Raw genomic sequence first — 23,299 nt, forward strand, 5'->3', positions numbered from 1 at the left:
GGGTGGGCAAGAGGAATGGGCAATATATATATGTACTAACTGCTACTGCTACCTTGTACCCGGTTGTCTGAAACGGCCTTGACAATTACTCAAAGGATGCTGGGGATAAAAGGAAGACAGATTGGACTTAGTGGGCATTCTGTTGGGATGGTTAGTGATTAGTGCTGTGGTGTCTCAGCTCACTATCAATCAGAGCTCATGTGTAATCTTTGGAATGAGCGGCAGTGCAGGCGGATGAAGCAGATGATGATGATGATGGGGGGTTTTGTGCATGCTTGCTTCACACCGCTAGATGGTCCCCACCAAATCGGCCTTCAAATGACGCGCGTAATAATGTTTTGATATGGCACAAGTGATCATTAGTTTATAAGCAATAGGGGTTGGGGGTTGCGTCTTAACTAAACCATGTAGTGATAACCCCCAAGAGAATTGGGTTAAAATACATATGGTTTATGATGAATGAAGCTTCTTTTATTAAGAAAAAAAAACACAAGGCAACCCTCGAACCCTCTTACAGGATGAATGAGGGTTTTTAATACTCGAAAAGGTACCACAAGTTAACACGCGAATTTATAGTTTTTTTTCTATTTTGGCACCTTAATATTGTTAGAGAAATTCTATGATTTATTATTGGCAAGCGTTCAATTATATGATACATGATTTATCATCGATAAACACAAGGCCTATAATATGCCTAAGGGTGCATTTGGAAGAGAAGGCTGGGAACTTCTCCCCCGCACATCTAAAACAGGGTGGTTTATTAGTGTATGTCTGTATGATTAATTAATATTAGAAAAAAAACTTGAAAAAGAGATTAGTATGATTTTAGCTTTCTTATCGAACCTTTTTACAATAAACACACCGTTTAGCCTCGTTTTGCACGCACACGCTTCCTAAGCTGTTAAATACTATTAATTAAATAGTGTGATTTTTTTTAAAAGAAAATATAGGAAAGTTACTTTAAAAAAAATTATATTAATTCACTTTTTAAGATTTTTCAGCTAATATTTAATTAATTATATGATAATGAGTTACCGTGTTTTCTATGTGGGGAGAAGTTTCCAACTCCTCCCAAACACACCCTAAATGGTTTTCTTCCCCTTTTGCTATTGCCATCCGTTAACCTCCACTAGCTCTTTGGTTTTTTTTTTCATAATGCCAAAAAATACATTAAAGAGATTTGCAACATCTACTGCTATTTTACAGCCGGCCGCAAATAAATCAACTAAATCTACTATTATTTCAATGTTAATGAAAAAGAAACTAATTGAATCTTGGCTTGCTTAGTACATGTTACATTTTTAGGGGCAAAATGTTCATTTCGTAGGGGCTAATGGAGGTGAACTAATGGTTAAATGGCGGCAATTGCAAAAAGAGAAGAAAAACACTTGGATAATGACATATTTATAGAGCTAGTGTTTGTTAATGGCAAATCCTAGAATTTCTCTTATTATTAAGATACTCAGAGGTAAAGCAAATTAATAACACCAAGTGAGACATCCACAATACCTCTTCAACAACCATGAAAAAACTAGACAAAATAGTCATTTTAGTTTTTTGTCTTTCTTCATGATGGTGATTGCACATTGCCCTTAGGTATTGTAAACAAGAGGGGAGATCTGTGATGGTATTGTTTTGTTGTTAATAATGAAGATGAATTCAAATCCACTACTCTATATCAAGGTTAATAATTACTTATAACTATTTTTTTCCTACGATTAAGCATGACGAACAAAGCATTAATTCCCAAGCTTGCAAGCCAAGTTGGGTTAGCTTAAGGATCCCAAATCCTTAGAAAAAGGTCTATATGACACCATGTTAAACAAATTTAAGGAATCAATCAAATTTACGATCTTATCGGACGGAAAATCAATAACTTAAATTAAGAGTAAATTTTACGAAACTACAGATACTTGGATCAAATTATCACAAAACTACAGATTTAAGAATGTGTATCACAAAACTATAGATTTAGCGTCAAACTTTTCACGGAACTACAGCTTTAATGCACCATATCACAAAACTACAGATTTAGTGATGAATTTATCAAAAAACTACATATTCTAGAGTTTAGATCATAGTACTATTATTTATTTAAAGTTATAAAATTTGTAGTTTTGTGACAAAATAGTTTTTAAATTTGTAGTTTTGTGATAAAATAGTTGTTAAATACGTAGTTTTGTGATATAATACCTTAAATCTGTAGTTCCATGATAAATTTGATACTCTGTAGTTTTGTGAAACATATTCTTAAATTTGTAGTTTTGTGATAGTTTGATCAATGTATCTGTAGTTTTTTAAAATTTACTCATTAAGAGTTAATTAATCTCCCCATTTTTTATATAGTGCTAATATAAAAAAGACTTACATAAATACATTTTTCCAATATTTTTATAAGTACACAAGTACAAAATCCGAAACGTAACCTATAGCTAGAACAAAAACCCATATGCTCCTCATATGCCTATATATGCATGCATAAACTCATTCCAAAACCCAACAATTAATTGTATGTACTGCATATGCTGGGTAAAGTTGATACATGCATATCAGGATATAAATTTCCTCTCTCTTCTCTGTTCACTTTTCTGATGCATTCTGCATTTTTCGCTGACTAACACAGCACAGCACAGCACAACAATACAACCAGTGGATATATGAGGTAGCTTGGCCGGCGGTTGGGACAGAATGATAGTACGAGCACCATAGCTGGCAATGGCATATTGGCATTAGCTGCTGCCGCCTTTCGTTGGTGCTGGCAGCAGCAGGCAGGTTTTGGGTGCAGCTAGCAGATAGCCTCCTTTGCTTTTGTTGCTTTGAGTGCACGGCCAGGCCAGTCCACGGCCGGAAACCGCTCTACTACGGCTACCGCCCGGATCATATCATTCCATGTTTATCCCCATCCAATTCAGCTTCTCGCGCAACTTTATGGTTTAAGTGCCGGTTGGTTGGTTAATTGCGGCGAGATGGCACTAGCGATCGATCGATCGATGTATGCATTTGTTTAATTATGATGATGCCAAGACGCTGCTGCGGCCACGGGTCTTCTCTGAATGCATCTGGATGGACGCATGCACGTGTAGTTGCGTAGGTTCAACTTAGGCGTCGACGTGTTGTACATGAATTATTTCTCTGAATATTTGATATTGGGATTATAATAAATTAATACGCTCAATTTCACATCTGCTTGACTGTATGGTAGGATTTTTTTCTATAAAGTTACAATCACAAACACTAGCATCTTAAGTTGTGTTCACACGAATATGACCTCTGCATCTATTAAATATATTTATATATTCTTTATGTTAATGGACATAAATGTTTAATAACAATTAATAATAAATATGTTTTTAACCTATTTTTTTAAAGAAGTGTAGCTATAACATTAATGGATTTATATATCTTGATTTGCCATTAAGAATATCATCGTAACAATAAATAATTTATCATATATTACCTCGACCATTATCTCCTACAATCTCTAAATACGTCAATTTTAGTAATAATGTAAATAGCCACATTTCTTACGCATTGCAATTCTGTCATCACTAGTTGAGAAGTATCTATACGGTTTTTTATCGTAAATCTTATAATCATATGATTTAAATCAACTTTGAAAAATTTATTATGTCATCTATGTCACATGTTTTTTTTAATTTTAAGTTGTAGTGAAGTAATCAATAGTATTAAGTTATGCAGCTATTCATATTTTCACAGATAGTTGTTATTTTTAATACAGTATAATTACTATTGAATACTATGATTATTTTATAAGGATAATTTTGAAGATATTTTTTCATTCTTATACCTTTGTTACCTCACATTTTATGGGATGTGCTTGAAGGGTCTAGAAAATCTCATGACACTATTTGCTTCTTTTTTTAACTTATTTTTTTCTTTTTTTTTATTCAACGGTTCTCTTCATTCATATCGTGCATCCAACTGTTCATATTTATTCGATGACGTGGCTCATCCTAGTGGAATTTTGGGATCCCTTTTCACTAACGTAGATATGACACAATATACTTATAATATAAGTTTTCCGTGCGATGCTCCAATGTGATATGAAGTCCGAATAGAATACAATTTTTCCACATGATACGGAGTCCACTTATGATAGAGTAGCGTGATATACATGTTTGTATATGTGAAAAAGAAAACCATAAAAATGTAGTGTATGATGATCCCAATATTTTCTTATATTGGTTTTAACAGTTGCAACACACGGGCCATTTTCTATACAAAAAATCGAGATGAACAAAAAAATTAATATTTCTTTGGGCAAATAAAATGCAAGACAAAATAAAAAAGAATTACATTTTTTTTATTCTCATAACATAGATAATTCTGGTCTTCTAAATTATATGCCTAAGAAATTAGACAGATAAATTGTTTAAAGTAAAAATAGACACCTCCATCTTTTAAAATTTATCACGTGGTTCGTACTCAAGCTCCACCATTTTAATATCAGCTTGCACAATGCACAGAAACGCGCAATAGCTAACCCTGCAGATTAGGGTATATGACCACAGCTTTGCATATAGAGTCATCTTTTATGGAGGATGCTCGCTCCCTGACTCCCTGTGCGTGCAAAGATATGGCACTCCTTCAGTTTAAGGTGGTGTTTGGATCAGAGACTAAATTTTAGTCCTGTCATATCGGATATTTGGATACTAATTTAGAGTATTAAACATAGACTGCCTATAAAATTAATTGCATAAATAAGAGATAATTCGTGAGACAAATTTTTTAAGTTTAATTAATCCATAATTAGCACATGTTTACTGTAGCATCACTTAGGCTAATCATGGATTAATTAAACTACTCAGTATCGACATTAATACGATGCAGAAAGAAATTACAAAAAACAAAATTTAAAAATAGCCAAAAACGGTACGGTCGGAAACGGTACCCCTAAAACGAAAATGGTGCCCGGTCGATCGGGAATTTCCATAACCGTTTTCACCCCTATCTACGGCTAATAGTTGTAATTAGTGTCCCAATATCCGATGTGGCAGTTTAGTCCCTGCATCCAAACGCATCCAAACAGGCCCTAACTTAGCTCACCCACCAGATTATGATGATACGGTGACCGGCTATCATTTGGTAGTGTGTACCTTTGTGGGTCGTGGCTTGCCTGCCTCTCTTGTGTATTAAGTTCTTATGCTAATGCTACTCTACCAGTACTCTCTCTCTCCTATAAAAAGTCCAACCCTATCTTTTCAAGGTGAATATAAGGGAAGAGATAAATAACCAAAATATCCCTAATAAATAGTGATAGGTGAGTAGGTGAGAGGTTGTAATACCCCGTATATTAAAAGATATTTAGGTTTTTTTAGTTTGGGTTGACTTGTTAAAATAAAGATGTTAACAGAAATAAATAAAAGAAAAATATCTTTAGAAGTGGGCTAACATGAGAAGGACCATAAACCCAGGCCATTAGTTCTCCCCTAAAACCTAAAGAGAGGGGAACCGAATCCCACCTCCCCTCATGGTGCCGCCACCCCTGTCCCTGGCCGGCGCCTCCTTTCCCTCCTCCTGTGTTCGCATCTCTCGCCAATTGCTCTCCCTAGATCTCCATCTGCATAGCTTGGATCAAGAAGCGAAGTAGAAAAACGGAACGAGGAGGAGGAGAGGAGTAGGAGGGGTTAGACCGGAGTCTCCCCTATTGTCTCCTCACAAGTTCTCTAAAGAAACCCTAGGTGAGACTTATCCTCTTGTTGTATCAGTTGTTCTAGCATGGCTTTAGTGCTTTAATTCGTGGTTAGGGAAGGCTAGAGAAGGAGTTTGGGTAGTTGCGGTTCGGTTTGTTGCAGCTTTGCATGTGGGCAGATTTGCAGTGCTTCAGTGTTTCGATGTTTCGGAGCTCTACATGTTATTTTCTGCAAAAGTGTTTAACTAGGAAGTTGTAGATAATGTTTGAATCTATCTTCTGACCAAAGGGCGTGATTTTATCTCAAGTGGTTTAGGAGATATAATTTTTTTTAGTATGACTGTTGTTTTTGTGTCATAATCTAGATAGTAGTAGATTGAACTGTTTTTGAAGGGTTTAAACAATGTAATCAGCCAGGCCGCCTATAGACAAAGTTGTAGAGTTTTTTCTTAGCTTTCCATATCGGTAAAGTACACCCTGATTGGGCAACTAGAACTCCAGTTATGGTTGTTTAGTGTGGACAGTCTGAAATTCTGGACAGATTCTGAAGCCTGCTTTCAAGCGCAAATTAGACCATTTTTATGGCAGAATAAAAATATGCTTTCTACATCAAAGTTGTAGGTATTGTTCTGTAGATTTTCAAAATGTATATATTTTCAGTCATAGCCTTTTCATATTTCAAGATATAAAGGTTTGAAACAGTAGTCTTGTGTATAGTCTAAGTGGTGTTCCTTGTTATTGAGTTTTGATGGGATGGGGCAGTAGGTTCACCTTTTTCATTGTTTTATACGCATGTTTGGATGTGTTTGCTGAGGTTTTGTTTGTGATTAGGTGGTGGTCCATCAGATCGTGCATGATACCAATCCTTCGTTGGAGGCAAGTGCATGACGAATTAATTGTGTGATTCATGGATTGTTTACTCTATCTATTTATGTCTTATATATTTCTACGTGATAAGTAACTGCTTATGTTCATATTATTGTTCACGCCATTTAGATTTCAAGTTAATCTTATGTGTACGATGTTATTCTTGTTTTAATATTCTAGATTCTGGTTCTACTTAAATAATTCAAGTTCCATGCTTGCCATGGATGTGCAATATGGTTTCAATTTGGTTCTTTGATTCCGGTTTCAATTATTCAAGTACCATGCGTAGTCATGGGAGTGCAATTTGGTTCTTTATTCAAGTTCCTGTGGGTAAGCGCTGATCACGCTTACTCGGCTTTGCCGGCAAATGCTAGGATGTATTAACTATTATCCGGGATGGAAACTACTATTTCAATTCATGCCTGCCCGGGATGGGAACTACTATCTTCTTTGACTTGGTGTTTGAAAATGTGTTCCCTATCAAAGAAAGAAAGCCTTTTGTTCATGCTTTATTGCCAATGATGTGTATATGTGTTTTCTAGTTCCATACTGTACTTGCTGAGTATTTTTATACTCACTCTTGTGTTTTATTTGGTTTTAGGTACATATTAAGACCGACATACATGGGCGGGAAGTAGCACCCTTATATACACATTTATCTGCACACTATCAAACTATATTGCCTAGGTCCATAATGATACTTAAACTATATCATGGTTCGGTCTTGTAATAATCTTTTAGATTTCTAATAGTTTCTTCCCCATGGATTATAAGGATGGATCGTATTGTGGGAATGATATTGTTATTAATTTAACTTATAATATAATTGACTGTCGTGGATGTCCGTATTTACAGGGGAGATTCTGCTGAAATTTCTAATAATTTTGGGAGTTAGTGGTTTGAGTGTATTTTGGTGTGGCACTTTAGGTACGTGGTTACCTAGGGTGTTACAGAGGTTTTGAAGAGATAAAACTTCTCGATTTGCGGACCAATGGTAGGTAAAAAGTTAAAAATATGTTTAGTTTTTAGACAAATTTTAAACTATAGAAGTTAATTTATTTTAGAATAAAGAGAGTACGTCTCGGAGACAAGACACTCATGTTGTGTTGTGTTGTGCTGCGTTCTTATTTATTGGTCGAGGGGGAACGTCGAGGGCTTGTTCCCTTTGGAGAAAAAAACATTTATATTTTCAAGGATTAATTCCTACAAGCATGGTCTATAAGGAACGTAAGTATAGGAAAAAAAAATTTCCTTTCCTACAGAGAGACTATAAAAAAATTTTCATCTGCTCAAATTTTTTGAAAAGTTCTTATAGATTGAAGTGTGCATATATTTCTATTTCTATGGGTTAAAATTTCTTCAATCATCAGTTCATCGGTGTGCAGTGCAATAAATACTCCCTCCATTTTTTTTTAAGTTTGGTACCATTAACTTTTAGAGATAAATTTGATCATTAGTATTAAAAATAGGATTCTTATTTATTTTGTTATAATTCGTTTTTATCATTACATGCACTTTTAACATAACTTATTTTTTTTGTATTTGCATAAATTTTTGAATAAGATGAATGATCACACATTTAAAAGTGAATGGTGTTAAACATTTTTTTTTTGCGAGGGAATGGTGTTAAACATTAAAAAAACTGTAAAAGTTAATGATGTTAAACATTAAGAAAAGGAATGGGTATATGGTTAACTAGAAACCAATTTAACCAATAGGATAATCGAGCTAATTAAGAGAGATTAACAAAATGCAATGCATGTCGATTGTGTTGTGAACTTATGTGATTCGACCACTTTGACATGATAGATCAAGCTTGCATAGTGTACGTGCACTGTGCTTGCACCATTCTTCTAAAAAAATGGTGTCATTAGATTTGCAATCTTGCAATGAAAAATCCAACTAATCACAGCTACTTTTAACAGTTTCTAAAATGTGTCCAAATTTTGAGCACTCGCAAAGTCCCAAGTCACATTTGCACTCAGTGCACTAAGGTTGTGTTTAGTTCCACGCCAAAATTAAAAGTTTGACTAAAATTGGAAGTTTGAAAAAAAAACGTTGGAAGTTTACTTGTGTAGGAAAGTTTTGATGTGATGAAAAAGTTGAAAGTTTGAAGGAAAAGTTGGGAACTAAACTCAGCCTTAACAAAAAGTCAGAACAGCAACAATAACGGCTGACTTCAGGTTAAGTTTACACAATGGTTTTTGAGAGTGGATAAGGGTTCTGGACTTCTGGTTCCACCATGTTATTGCAGACAAGAGGTTCAAAAGAAACGGCAGAAGATAGTTAAGGAATTCCTCCTAGGACTTACGGCTGTAACTGCTTAGCACTTACACAAATTTTTCTCATGGTATTATGGTATTATTGCTACCACACAACCGTAGAATTGATGTTCAGCTAGCAATCTCAGAGTGATACGCAGTGTATTAGTGCAATCTAGACCCTGCCACTGTAAAAATGCACTGACATGCTCCAGGAAGCTTTGCTATTGCAGGTCTTCAATCTTGTCACATGGTTGGCATTTCAAGCACTTGCAGGACATCTTTGAACTCAAACTCATGTGGTTCTTTGTTGAAGCGCTCTACAAGCCTGTACCTCACATCATTCAGGTAGAATGAGTGAGCACTCTCTAAAAGACATTTCGCCTCTGAATCAGTCAGTTTACTGGTGAAAACAACGTCTCCTCGGATAAGCACTGTATCCTTGGTTTCTGCAAACTCTGTATAATGAGTGATCGTATAGTAAGGGCTTGCTTGAGTGCCCCTTGCTTTGTAGTCTTCAAGTCCGGTGAAGATCATATGCGGCATCTGAACTGGGATGTTCAATAAGAAAGGGTAGAACAAAAGGCCTAAATATTAGAAAACGTGCTGAAAATTCAAAATTCTAGTGAACTTAATCAATTAAACCAGATATACAGAAGAGGTGAAATACTGTACTCAAACCTACTATATATGGTTTTCCATTGCAGAGTAACAGGAAAACAAACAAATACTACTACCAGTCACCATGAAAAATGAGGTGCAGGATACTAAACATAAAGATCAAATGCTGAAATTGGTTACAGCACCTTAGTTTCTACACTAACTTGCATGTGGATAGGATATTAGACACAAACATGAACCATATCAAAAATAACCAATTACTTTACTTCTACAAACAGAAAATGGATCAGGACGTGGGTTCATATAATTGTTCAATTTGTAAGGCACATGATCAAAATATTCCAAAGAATAAGGAAACTTCACTTATTTCATTTAGTGGTAATCAACAAAACATCTGACATAAAGTTAGATACTTCCAGAATAAGAGTTAAACGAGATTTAGGTTCCGTCCTTGATCAAAATTTTCCACAAAAAAGGGGGAAACTTCACTTGTTTCATTTAACAGTAATCAACAAAACATTTGATATACAGTTAGATACTTCCAGAATAAGACGTAAACAAGATTTGATATTATCTTGCAATTCAAAAGGCATGTTCTACGTAAGGGACTGAGGTTGTGTTCATTTCCCACAGTTGGGAACTAATCCCTCCAACACGTAAAACGGAGCGACTCATTAGCGTATGATTAATTAAGTATTAGCTCTTTTTTTTGAAAAATGGATAAATATGATTTTTTAAAGCAACTTTCGTATAGAATTTTTTTGCAAAACACGCACCGTTTAGTAGTTTGAAAAGCGTGCTCGGAAAACGAGAGGGGTGAGTTGGGAAAGGAGGGGGAAGAACACAGCCTGAGATATGAGAAACGCTATATTGAACACAAAGATTAGTGAAACAACAAAAGATAATTACCACTATATGGAAAAGACTGAGTAATAACCTTGCATGAACATGGTAGTATATCCAGTTCCTTTCCACAAAGGGATAACAAAATGACGGCTACAAACAAAATGAAATGAAATTGGTGAGACAAACAGAAAAATCATAACACTACAACATAATTCAAATCAACAAAGAAATACCATGTAGCTGATCTTTGCTCCATAAGATGGTAAAGCTTTGCACTCATAGATGCACCTATATGACCTCTCCCCAAGTGGTACTATTGTTCCAAGAAACAAAATTTCAGCCAAGTAAATTGGAAAAAAAAATGAAATGGAACAAAAAAGATACGAGTTAACAATACATAATGCAGCTGATAGGATGTGAAAAATAGAAAAATCACACTTTACGATTCCCTTATGGAATGAAATGCTTTAGTACTGGAGTCTGGACTATTCTGGTGTACTGATGTCATATATATCATTTATGCATACAATAAAAGCTAGTCATGGATAATTGTGTAATTAATTCTAACCACCTGGTGGTGAAAAGAGTTATCACACCCTAAAAGAAGAGGCAGTTGTAGAAATACAGGAATACTGGGTAGTTTAGACTACCTGGATTCTCTTCGATTTACCCTCGTACCCTCATGATCCATAGTACGCAAGATGAATTCAACACTACTTAAAATGGCCATCTTACCACATTTCCACTACAGTGCATGTATCAGTGGTGGAGCTACTAAGATGCATAGTTTGCAGCTATACCGCTACAGCTGTAGTTTCAATGTTGTTGGCACAATGCAAACTATATATCCCTATTTATATGTTAGTGTATAGATATATAGTGCTCCATCATTTGAACTAGTTTGTCCATTTGCTAGTTTTTCACTTATTTAAAATGAATTGTGACATCTAAGTATGCACCCCAATTATCAATATCATTGCTCTGCCGCCACTGGCATATATTGTGATATTCGGCCAATATTTGTTCAGAAAATGAAACTACGTGCAGAAATTATTGTCCGCTATGTTCTTTCCTTAGAAGGAATTCCTAGCATCCCTATTAACAAAGATGCTAGAAAGTTATTTTCAACGAATCCCGGGTGACCAAAGTGAGCACATTCCAGTTTGTTGATTTCTTGCTTTTAGATACTAAACTTGCAGTTGTTTTGGCTAATTCTGGAAACATAACCGAGAAATGAAACCAGGACGATCTTCTAGTGCAGACATTGGAGGGGATCCCGTCAATGGCACATCGAAAACGGAACAGAGCAAAACGAAAGGAAATGAGGAGGCACTGACGTCATCCCAGGCGGCGACGAGGTGGTCGGGGGAGAGTCCGCTGGCGCGCTCGACGTCGAGGATGGAGGCGAGCGGCTTGGGCTGCAGTGGGGTGAACCCGGTCGCGAACCGCGAGTAACCCCTCCGCGGCGGCGCCCACCCCCACCCCCACCGGGAGAGGAGTGCAGGCGGCGCCGCGGGGTTCGGCGAGGGGGGAGGGGAGGGAGCGGGGCGGCGTCGGGGTGAGGAGGCGGCGGAGCGCAGGAGCCGTAGGGGTAGCCGCCGCATCGCCGGAGAAACGGGTGGGTTGAAGCCGGTGAGGAGGAAGAAGGGTTTGGGAATTTTTGGAGTTGATGGGTTAGGTGGGACTTTGGGCCGTGCCGGGCTGGCACTCCACGGCACGGCCCATCGTGCTCGACTCGACATGCCATCCTCAATGGCTTGGCTCGGTGAAGCGAAAGTAAGGCCTGGTTTCCCCAATCTTTTTCTTAAAAACATCACATCGAATCTTTGACATATGTATAGAACATTAAATATAGATTAAAAAATTATTATACAGTTAGAGGGGAAATCGCGAGATGAATCTTTGAGCCTAATTAGTCCATGATTAGTCATAAGTGCTACAGTAACCCACATGTACTAATGACGGATTAATTAGGCTCAAAAGATTCGTCTCGCGGTTTCCAGGCGAGTTATGAAATTAGTTTTTTTTATTAGTGTCCGAAAACCCCTTCCGACATCCGATCAAACATCCAATGTGACACCTAAAAATATTTTCTTGTAAATATTTGTAACTTTTTTACCCTTGTTCTTTATTATATATTAATATATCACAGTAGGAGCCTCTCCTGCTGTTTCCCGTCAAAAAAAATGTGACACCTAAAAATTTTCTTTTCGCGAACTAAACAGGCCTTAAACAGAAGAGTGGGAAATTCACACAAGGTGGGAAACCTGAAAGGTGAAACTTTGGGAGTGGAAAAATGAAATCAAGGAGGGAAACCTGAATAAATTCCTGAAACACTGGAGGGAAAACGAAATGGACGATCTTCGTATGGTTTCAGGCTTTTAGATTCAGTCGGTTTTTTGCTCTGCTGACTCTGTGGGATTTAATTTGTCTCGTCAAATTATATAGGCAGGAAATTTAACTCTGCACTGCGATTTTAATTGAAACATCCACTACGAATTTTTAAGACAAAACTTAAGGAGAAACAATTTATTAATAATAGGGATACAAAGTTGTTGTCTCGTTAAAAACCATGCACCCTTCAGTAGGACTCTCGGCAAGGAAATAAGAGTACAACAATTAGCTTATATTGTTACATTATTCGTTTTGATTGGTATCATCATTGTTGATGTCAAATTCTACCAACGCATTGGTCATTGCATCGGCAATCTCTGGATACTATAGACAGTGTTGTGTCCATTGATCTACCTCCATCTAGTCTTTACGATAAAAGATTGCATCATTTATCTCGAGTGCAAGACATGATCTCTGTTCTTCAATAATTCTTCTAACCTTCCTAAATGTTTGCTTTGAAGAGACAGATGACACCGGAACCAATAGAATATCCCGTACAAAGTGAGCTACCATATAAAGAGTCTGTTCTTTTGGCACTACAATGAAATGCAAATCGTATGCATAATAGTACAACCACAGGAGAAAGAAGTTGTTCCTTCACATATGCATGGCTCGTGTGTGTTTGTGTGTGTGGATTGAAGCTTAGTACACTACCTCAACGTTGACAACTTGACATGCCCATAAATACAAGTTTTGCTTTGACTGTTATTATGACGTGAACCATTGATTCCTGGAAAAAAAAGAACACGTTATAGGCCTTGTTTGGTTAATTCCAATGAGAAAGGGATTATAGATTTATAGGGGTTTAATTTCACACCTCCAATTCCCTTCAGCCCCCTTGAGAGAGGAATTAACTGAGCAAGCACATTTTGGGAATTTTTAACCAATCAGGAAATTCCAAGCAGTTGATATCCTCATTCAGATATCAGGAAGTGTTAAGTGAAATGGATATTCAACACAGATGCTCCAATTATGTACATTAACTCCAGATAGATAGTAGTAGGATAAACTAATATGAACAGAGGTAAGCATAATTATGCATACGATAGATGAGATGGCAAAGGATGCTACTATCTTAAAGACCAAAACAAGTTGCCAGAGCAAATCATCAAACGAATGTGCACTTCCAAAGCCTGCTCCCTATCTTTGTTTGTTCTTTAGAACTCTAGCCATTGACGCAGCAGTGAAGAGAGCTTCTTTCTCAAACGGCGAGAGCTGCATATCCCTGCGATGCCAATAAAAATTAAAAGCCATAAGAAATAGCCATGAAGGAAACAACAGTTTCTTTTCTGATTATTGCTAATAATATGCAACACTGGCTGCTAAACAACGACCAGTTTGCTTTTTTAGATAATGGAAGCTTTATTTAGACTTAGTTAATTACATCAAGACGACCAGTCTACTGACAGCTTTAGAAACCTGGTGGCCACTGTGGTAGTGAAATAAAATACTCACGGGTTGATTTTTCTCATATTATGAAAAGCAGATACAAAACTCTCAGATATCTGTAGGAGAGTCGCTCCAATCTTCTTTGTTGTATCACTATCTTTGCTAGAATCACATTCCAGATGAAGGCAGACCTGGAAATATACAATGATTAACCGAAGTGGTAGATTGTACTGACTGGAAATGTATCAAAATAACATGAGGAACAGGAAAATTTAATACAAAGATCTCAAATGTTTTCATGCTTCAAGTTGATTAATGATGACATTCTCGGATTATGGTCTTGAGTTAAAAAAAAAAAAGGAGAGGGAACATGCTATAGACAGTCATGCTACATTCTCTGGAATGCATATAGCAAGGTTCAGCTGCATGTAAGCAATTAGGATGAAGTGATCCATGGCACATACACAGATGTCATTGTATCTACACTGCTAAGAGATGAACCGTGAGGTGGTAAGCCATATAAATTAGGAAATTATTTATGCACAACTAAACACCACTACAGCGCACACAAGCTAGTCTATAGTGGAACGCAGATGCTTAGGGCTGGTTTGCGGTTACTGCAATGTGCTGGCTGCACAATGGTTTGAATCTAGATAGTTAGAGGAACTTAACTAAATAGTAGCCCGGTGAAAAAAACAAAATATAGTATAATTCTTCTATTACAACTCAAAAGGATAGCTTCAACTACCAGTTACAACCATAATTAGAAATAGATGTTTTTTGAAGAGCCACTACTATCCAAGTATTGCCCAATGCAACAGACTTATATTTTGTCACTCTAGACTGTTATCAATTTATCATGCTTGGAAGAAAGAAAAAAAAACTCAATGACCTATGCTGTCACAGAACAAAAATAAATAAATTTATGCATCATTGCGATAGTCTGCATAGCAAATTTTTTAAGTTCCTAACCTGGTATGCGTTTGCTAAGAGCAGCTGGACAACTTCTGAACTCATCTTTTTAACAATGGCTTTTGTGGTTGCAGCCGTTGAAAATAAAGTCAGTACATTTTCCAATGTCAAATCGTGTTGTGAATTATCAGATCTCCGAGTACGAACTGCAGGCTACAAAGAAAAAGGAAGACAACAATTATTACATCTAAGACTATACTTCCACTACGAAAGACAAAATGTACAGTTAATGTACGTGATAATGATCAAGAAATTTACATATTGCTGCATGAAAATATCAAGAATGCAAGTAGCTCCCTCTACTCCATAACAAAATATGTTGTGCCTCAATGCAATCCAAAAAAAAAAAGATATGCCATTATTTCTGAGATATGTTTCCTCCTGTTCCTTGAAAAATATTTAATGTGGCTATTCAATGGGAAATGTTACCTAAAAAATCAAATGTTGCTTACTACAAATAATTTAATATATCTAAAAATTCTAACATGGGTTACGAGAACTAACTTCTAATCTTCTATAGACATTTCTAGAACAATCATTAACCAATCCTACATATAAAAAGTAAGTAATTCGGAGTGATTAGAATATTTATTTAAGAGGTGCCAGGCTGACAGCTGATATTAGCAAGTCCGCAAATGTTAGCATCAGCACAAGAACCTTTTTTTTTTTGGAATTAGAATACATTTCCATTTGACCGAATTCAAGGCAATTCAGTCTGTTAGATTCATCTAGTAGAAAAGATTAGAAGATGTTCTAGTTTTAAAAACCAGTTTGAAATTACAGGTACAATCTCATGTCCTCCGTTATGGATATAGGAAACAAATTCAGATTATCCCAGTCTAGACATGATAGCAGCGGAACATTCTAAGGTGGAGAAACTATCTAAGAGACAAGTCAAATTGGATCAGCTGGAAAGTGACAGTATTGGTAGTTTGGTACCAAGATTACTTGAGACAGAAATGACCCTGATTGGCACCCTTGGCTGCCGCAGCCAAGGGTCAAGCTAATGCATGCAAGCACTCTAGCAGCTGGCTGTGGCGCAGCTGCAGCCAGGACATTCGATCAAGCTGAATGAGTAAAATAAGTCATATACTGAAACTCTGAAAGGTGTCTCTTGGGGTAATCTTAAGTTGCACTTTTGATGCTTGGATGTCAGGTACTCAGGTCAATAAAGAAACTTAAATTTACCATACCTTGCCACAATATTTTGAAAAGTACTGAAGTATAATCTCCAATTTCCACTTCCATTCCACAAAGATCTGATATAATTTAAGAATAAATAATTAATTTACTAAGAAAGGACAAGCTGAAAAGAAGAATTATACAACTGGAGTACTGAGAGGCCCTGATCGGCACCCTTGGCTGCATCACCGCAGCCATGCATCAGGCTAGTGCAGTCAAGCACTGAAGCTGCTGGTTGTGGTGCAGCTGCAGCCAAGACATCCGATCAAGCCAAAAATGGTGGGCGCGAACAAAAATAAAGTTAATAACTTTAATCTCATTTTCCAAAAAAAATTTCTCTGGCACTCACAACAGTACAGAGTTTCAGGTACAAATTTTATGCACCAGACTCAGCTCAAGTCTCTGTCGTTATTAAACACCATGGTTGACAATGTGCCTGAACTGTTATTAAGAATGCAAGATTACCAGCTACTTATGGTTAAAAGAATCGAATGTTGTACTAGAGAAAATAGGAGCTGGCCAATCAAGAAATGTGCCTGCTCATTGACAACCATTTTAGTGGCCAAATAAAATACCCTTACTCTTACATCATATGCCTTTACAAAAATGACTTATGACGTGCATTTGAGCAAGGCCAGAAATGGTCCGCTACTCAAGTAGGAGTAGGTTTTTTACATTTTACTCCAATGTGACATATTTTCAGCCTATTCCATATCAAGTGTTCACCACTCACATTTCTCCTTTTGCCCTCCCTCTCCCTCTCTGTATTTCCCTTTTTTTTACTCCGAGTCGTCAGGAGCTACAAATATCTCAGGGGCCTTCACAGCCCTATAACGAGTGCATCACACAAACAATTAAGGAGTTCCAGGGAAAATAACAACAGCACAGCTGCCTTAGTAACAGCACAAAGAAATTAATTAGACAGTAAGCTTCTAAAGTTTCATCAAGGCTTCCAATATATGAGCTCTCTGTTCTTTTTATTTATTGAGTATAGATTATTCCCCACTGCAATTATTAAGACACTTGAGAATGTGTAACATGTGGTTGTGGTTCCTAGGCCACATACCTGAGAGACATGGAGTGGCAAATCCTCAAGTTTAGTAGTGTACCTCTATACAGTAGCAAATTGTCATAACCCATCCCCCTTTATGAACAATTAGCACGTGGCGAGCTACATATACTGAAGTGGAAATTTACAGGTAGCATGTAGGAACTGTGAATAGGTTTTTATCAAGTTATTGATGCATGACCAACTGATGCAAGCTGAGAATTACTCAATTACAATAACAAAGAATTGTAGATATTTAGGGTAAGACAGGGACAAATAGATGGAATGATTTGCAGTTACCAGAAGAAATGGAGATAAATAGCTTATGTTGTAAGTTAGCTCATCTAAAATAACGTCCAAGATAGGATTCCTACAAAGAGAGAAATGGAATGTCAGATATCAAAGGAACCCTAGCTAAGCAAATTGAAGTCAGAAATCAGAAACATAACCTGCACCCATCAGCTCTTGAAGTCAGACCCATTGTGTCTGCTTCTTTTCTAATCAAGTCAAGGTTCATAACCTAAAAAGAAAAACTTGAAATCGTTAGCATCTGTACTTCATGCAAGCTATGTGTACAACTAAATACTCACCATAGTGAAAAGTTTCTGAACTGATGCAAGAGCTTTTCTTTCGAATTCAAAAGATATGATAGCTAAGGAAGATTCTAGATCAGGTGCTGATTTAGCAGAACCTTCTTTGGAAGATATGCCATCTTCAACTCCCTGATTATATTGATTGAGCAGAAAAGATATGCAGTTCTTTACTAAAGATTTGAATGCCACCTTCCGTGAAACCTGATGTAATGGATAACAGAATGAATTCCAGCAATACCATAGAGCAACGTAAGAAACTTGCATGAGTTCCACACCACTTCAATAAAAAAAAATGTTGACATGGAGAAGCAGCACAAGAACTGGCCAATAAATCTAACTAAGATATTCTTTATGGACTCTGGATGTAGATCATACCAGAAGCATCTGTAGAAGAGATTCCCTGAAAATTACCCAGTCTAATGACTCTGTTACAAAACCAGAAGAATTGGTAAGAATATCTTTTTCTATAAACACACATACAAAAAACAGAAGCCAAGTTCATGACTCATGAGTATAACTTACCTTTATATGCAATCTGACGAGGTACAAAATCAGCCTCAAGGGTGCTGACAAGATATTCAAGCAGCACCATGTTCTTTATATGCTAATTTACAACAATAGAGAAAAGTCAAACTATGAAGTCTTAAGCAGCAGCAAAATAAATATAACTATGTGTGAAAAATACAGCCATAGAATGCAGTAATGAAAATATAGAATAAAAGAAACCAATGTGCAATATTTGAGAAATAACAGCTCAATAGGCAATATATGAGATTACTTTCATTAGCATAACAGTAGAAATTAAAAATATATATCCTGTAGGTCAAAAAGGATTAAACTCAACATGAGTTTAAGCACCTTCATTAAACTATTAGAAAGTTGACCATATTGAGGTATAGAACTCTAATTTAAGCTTGATCTTTAATGACTATGGTATGGTCCCATCGTGTAGTCATCTTTTTAATAGTCAATTAGAACAGATATTTATGCTGAGTTATAATATGATGACATATGCTCCTGGATTTCCAATTGAAATACTCCCATCACTCAAAGAACCAAGGCCTATTGTCAATTACCTCAATTCCATTATTAGCATCTGTGTCATTAGCTGTTTCAACCATATCCTCGATTAATGATGAAAATCTCTTCAAAAGGGAAAACCAGAATTAGATATCTCACATGCAGAAAAATCAGGATTCAGAAGGCCAAATACGTTGATATGTAGGATCAATAAGTTTGGATATACTTAAATATAGTAACTTAAAATAAAAATAGGCTCAAAAGGCAACTGTAATTCCCAGTTCTTGACAATATACAGTACCATGTACCAACATAATAAGGAAAACATCCATAATCCATTAGAGAACTCAAGCAGTTGAGTGGCTAGGTAGAAATCAGTGCTTAGAACTAGATGACCTAGAGGCTTAGAGCCTTAAACCCAAGCAGCACAACAGCAAGGGGAGGGTACAACTGTACAAAAGCAAAGTTTGTTTGCTTCCTGAGCAGGTTTGGCTCTTCGACCAAGATTGCATAAAGGTAGGAGAAAAAGATTTATGACTTGTGTTTTTATCATGCCTACCAAAGATATTGCCATGTCCTGAGCACTCTGTAACACCAGTGGCTACCACCCTACAGAGGTTGATAGCTACCTGCTCGTCAAGGAGGGACAAGTCGTCGTATTCATCATGGCATTCTGCCAGATGCAGTCAGCAAATTAGGCAGGCCTCCAACCAGCCAGCATGGCTCCAGCCTCTAGTGATCCAGCAGGAGCTTTAGCAGATGAGGGCCACAACCATATGTGGCACACAGCTGCTGAACCATTACCTCTAAGTTAACTTGGTTACAAGGATGCATGACAATAATAACATATGATTATACTTTTTGGCCAAAACATGGGTGGGAAGTTTCATCAGCAGAAAAAAAATAGAGAGAAATTAGAACTTGATGAGTAAATGGCATATAACATCAACTTACTGAAGAATCGAAGAGGTGGTCTAAGTGCCTGTTGTTTCCCCCAATCTCACCACAACCAACATCGCTGCGAAGGTGAAATGGTGACCATGCCTGCAGAGAACAAGAAAATACTTAATGGTAACATGTATGACATGAAAATTCAATGGAAGCATATATACACATGGTACTATGTGCTTCAAAAGAAAATGATTGTTGAAACTATACCATCCTTTTACCTCTTTAACTGCCACTAAAGCTTGGCCAGAACCAGAATCGGTCAAATATGCTCTAGGGTATTGCTGCAAGATAACGTAAAAGATAAATGAAGTGAGATGAGATGGCAATTAAAAAACAATAGTTTCTGGTGATAGTTTATCATAGTACACAATGATTGAAGCAGAGCTGCCCTAAACACCAAGGAAAATTCTTTAGTAGTAAGACTTCAAGAAGTATTGCAGTATTAAATGGTTTTCACCCCTCAAGAAGATATTAAATAGTGAATCATTGTACATAAACGCCCCTTTAATATAAAATATACCATAGGGGATTCCCCTACTGTTTCAAAGTCAAAAGAAAAATCATGAGCATATGTCCACATTGTCAGAACTCAAACATATTTTTTCCATTTTTCATGTACTTATCACTGTTGAACTCACTGCATAAATTTTGACGATTGTTTTTCCAGCAACGAATTGTAATTTGTAAACATTTAGAAGTACACAATACTGCTAGCTAACATTGGTTAACAAATTAATGATAAGACTCTCATTCATTTTAATCAAACAATTTAAAATATATTAGTGGTCAAAACTTAAATAGTAAATTCAATAGTGACAAATAAATAATACATAGATAGTAAATGATATATACAACCAAAGGGACAAGAGTCCTCACTGCTTGCATAAAAATGCCAGAAATATTGTGAAAGGGATTAGAAACATTTCACCTTCCCCAACTCCATTAAGAGGTGGAGACTTGCCATGGTAAGCTCCAGCGAGCTGCTGTCTTGAAGAATCTGGAAAACGGCATTATACATTCTCCTTGCAAAAGGAAGGAGGATTCACATGAAAAGGTTTTCATATCATCATGAGGGGTTGTGGATTGATCAAACAACGAGCAAAATGAGCATATTTCTCACAGGAGAAAACTAGTTAATCAGAAAAATTACAGAAGAAGAAAATATTAAGTATTCCTAGTGCAAGGAATGTTATAAAAGAAACCGTAACAAATACATGCGTGAATTCAGTATTAGTGTAAAACAAGTGCATATCTATGCAAACTCCATTTTAATTAAAAGAAGTGCAGAAGATGGTATGAGTATATATATCAAGAGCTTTGGACTAAATTTATAAAACAGATAAGCAAAAAAAACATCTGAAGGCTGTGAACAGATAGCCCCGAACATGTACGGAAAAACTTTCAGCAAGCGAAACAATTTCTGGAGAAGGAATCACGAGTATCAATATGCACAAAAAAAACACACACACACACAAAAGATGTGTCCTTATTAAAGTAAGATTGCTACCAGCATGTTCCAGAAAAATTTCACCCCAAGGGCATAGGTTTATTAAACAGAAGGGGGTAGCCTACTACACGAGGGATTATGTCCGTACCACGAAGGGGGAGAGGGGCTGTCGGCGGCAAGGCAGGCGGAGCGCACGGTCTCCAGGAAGGCGCAACCTGTGGGGGAGCGCGCAAAAGATCTATTAGCGCCGGGAATCACCAGGTTGGGCGCAAGAGAGAGAGAAACCTAGGAAAATTCCGGAGAGATTGGAAACGGGGGAAAGGGAGAGGGAGGGGACTGGGAGGCGGGGGTACGGTCGTCGTGGAGGTCGCGGGCGTCCTTGATGCCGGCGGTGTCGAGGATGGCCATCGCGTTCTCCTCGATGCTGCCATCCGCGGCGGCGGCGGCGGCGGGTGGCGGCGCGCGGCGGGTCGCCATTTTCTTCGGGGGGTTTTGAGCGGGGTTTCGGGGGTTAACGGCGGGCGAGGCGGGAACAAGAAAGGATGGCTGCTGCGCCTGTGGGGTGTTTTTAAGTTGGGTTAATTAGACACATGCCATTACTAATTTGAAGGTTTGGAAAAATGTCATTACTATTTGACAAATTGTAAAGATACCATTATAAATCGCACGATACTGGAAACATGCCACGTTCTACGCCTGATCCGCGATTGTACTCGTTTTTATGCGTACCATATTTACGTATGGACCATAATGCCTTTGTGTATGAGTATGTAGGGACCGAGTGGAATCAGTTTGACCAAGTGCATTCACAGTGAACCGTAAACGTAACACTAGGCTTCTCCGGCGGCGGCGGGATTTGGAGGCGGCGTCGGCGGCGTCGGCGGCGGCATCAGGCTTTGGCGGCGTTGGCGGCGGTGGCGGCAGCGTCGGCGGCAGCGGCGGGCTTTGGCGGCAATGGCGGGGAGAGGCAGCCCGATTCGTTCGACATCGAGCGGTTGCAGCTTTCAGCGCACACGGGCCGCAGCGTCGTCGGCACCATGGTTGAGATGTGCTTGCGGCAAAGCCGCTGCAGTGAACAAATCCAACACCCCGAGGAATCCAGGGCGGCGGTGGATTCAGTGCGGGAAAGAGGTAAACCCCATTGTTTTTCATTTTCTTTTGTTGAAATTCCTTTCTTTTTTGTTTCGTTTTCTTGATTGATGCCATTGATTTGAGATGTATTGTGCAGCCAAAGTGTTGCTCGTTGTGGATATGGGAGGATCTGTTGAACGAATATGTGGAGGAAATGGTTGCTTATTCCCATGCTGGCGAGGACGATGGTCTAAGAGACATGTTGCGACAGCTTGCAGAAGAGCATAAGGAAGAGAGGTCGAGGATGCAGGGTTTGGTTGAGGCAAACCATAGGCAGATGCAATCCATATATCAGCAGCTGAATGATTCTAAGAAAAAGTGTGAGCAACTAAAGAAGATGTTGAAAGAAGAGAAGTGTAGTCGTAGTAGACAACTTTATGTGATGTTGTTCTTGTTGGCCATAATTATGTATTTCTATGTATGTTCTGTAAATTTTGTGGCCATATTTAGTGCAAGTAGGTAAATCAGTGCCATTTTGTGTAATGTTAATCACTGTCTATGAATTATGTGGATTCAATTTCTGAGTAATGACATAGGTGTGTTAATTATGTGGATTTAATTTCCCACTCTGGTTGCTCTGTTAAGGATAAGTCTGGCAGCTCAAGGTACAAGCTGATATTGTGTGTTTACAGCAAGAGCTAACTGCTGACTCCTGCACTAAAGCTATGCTAATATATGTTCACTTGGTGTAAAAAAAAAAGGAAGGTATAGGACATCGAAATATCTTTTGGTGTGAAGTATATAAAGAACTGAAAGTTCTGTGTTTTTATTTCCTCTTTGAAAAGACTGCCCATCATTAAGACAAATGAAAAAGAAGTACAGGAAAATGAGTTCACAGGAAATTTGTGCATTCAGATGGTATTAGTTGAGATGATCAGCAACAAATATTTCGGCAACAAATATTTCACATGGTATAAGTTGAGA

General features: G+C 37.5%; 2 protein-coding genes across 2 annotated transcripts; both read right to left on the minus strand.

Annotated features, from left to right (window-relative positions):
• Nucleotides 1-8,661: 8,661 nt before the first annotated feature.
• Nucleotides 8,662-11,882, minus strand: LOC4329133 (protein atp11, mitochondrial). The gene is made up of 4 exons (XM_015768089.3): nt 11,586-11,882; nt 10,482-10,561; nt 10,340-10,398; nt 8,662-9,332 (listed from the first exon to the last, which is right to left on the minus strand). The coding sequence occupies exons 1-4, from the start codon at nt 11,850-11,852 to the stop codon at nt 9,028-9,030; spliced, it is 711 nt and encodes a 236-aa protein (XP_015623575.1). The 5' UTR covers nt 11,853-11,882; the 3' UTR covers nt 8,662-9,027.
• A 1,683-nt stretch (nt 11,883-13,565) lies between these two features.
• Nucleotides 13,566-21,750, minus strand: LOC4329134 (negative regulator of systemic acquired resistance SNI1). The gene is made up of 15 exons (XM_026023458.2): nt 21,598-21,750; nt 21,393-21,459; nt 20,726-20,819; nt 20,016-20,078; nt 19,801-19,890; nt 18,903-18,971; nt 18,349-18,430; nt 18,202-18,251; nt 17,824-18,027; nt 17,683-17,753; nt 17,534-17,603; nt 16,197-16,262; nt 15,004-15,156; nt 14,098-14,222; nt 13,566-13,867 (listed from the first exon to the last, which is right to left on the minus strand). The coding sequence occupies exons 1-15, from the start codon at nt 21,719-21,721 to the stop codon at nt 13,783-13,785; spliced, it is 1,413 nt and encodes a 470-aa protein (XP_025879243.1). The 5' UTR covers nt 21,722-21,750; the 3' UTR covers nt 13,566-13,782.
• Nucleotides 21,751-23,299: the final 1,549 nt, after the last annotated feature.

This window comes from Oryza sativa, chromosome 2 (assembly GCF_034140825.1).
Source record: "Oryza sativa Japonica Group chromosome 2, ASM3414082v1".
In the NCBI taxonomy this organism is placed as follows: Eukaryota; Viridiplantae; Streptophyta; class Magnoliopsida; order Poales; family Poaceae; genus Oryza; species Oryza sativa.

What these genes read in the sequence shown, in the direction of transcription:
- LOC4329133 (XM_015768089.3), bottom strand. Translation starts at nt 11,852, where the DNA reads ATGCGGCGGCTACCCCTACGGCTCCTGCGCTCCGCCGCCTCCTCACCC. An exon ending in TCGTCGCCGCCTGGGATGAC is followed by an intron (nt 10,562 to 11,585) that starts GTCAGTGCCTCC and finishes TTGGAACAATAG; the next exon opens with TACCACTTGGGGAGAGGTCA. An exon ending in TACTACCATGTTCATGCAAG is followed by an intron (nt 9,333 to 10,339) that starts GTTATTACTCAG and finishes TGAACATCCCAG; the next exon opens with TTCAGATGCCGCATATGATC.
- LOC4329134 (XM_026023458.2), bottom strand. Translation starts at nt 21,721, where the DNA reads ATGGCGACCCGCCGCGCGCCGCCACCCGCCGCCGCCGCCGCCGCGGAT. An exon ending in CTTTAGTGGCAGTTAAAGAG is followed by an intron (nt 19,891 to 20,015) that starts GTAAAAGGATGG and finishes TGTTCTCTGCAG; the next exon opens with GCATGGTCACCATTTCACCT. An exon ending in TTTCAAAATATTGTGGCAAG is followed by an intron (nt 15,157 to 16,196) that starts GTATGGTAAATT and finishes TTTTCTTTGTAG; the next exon opens with CCTGCAGTTCGTACTCGGAG.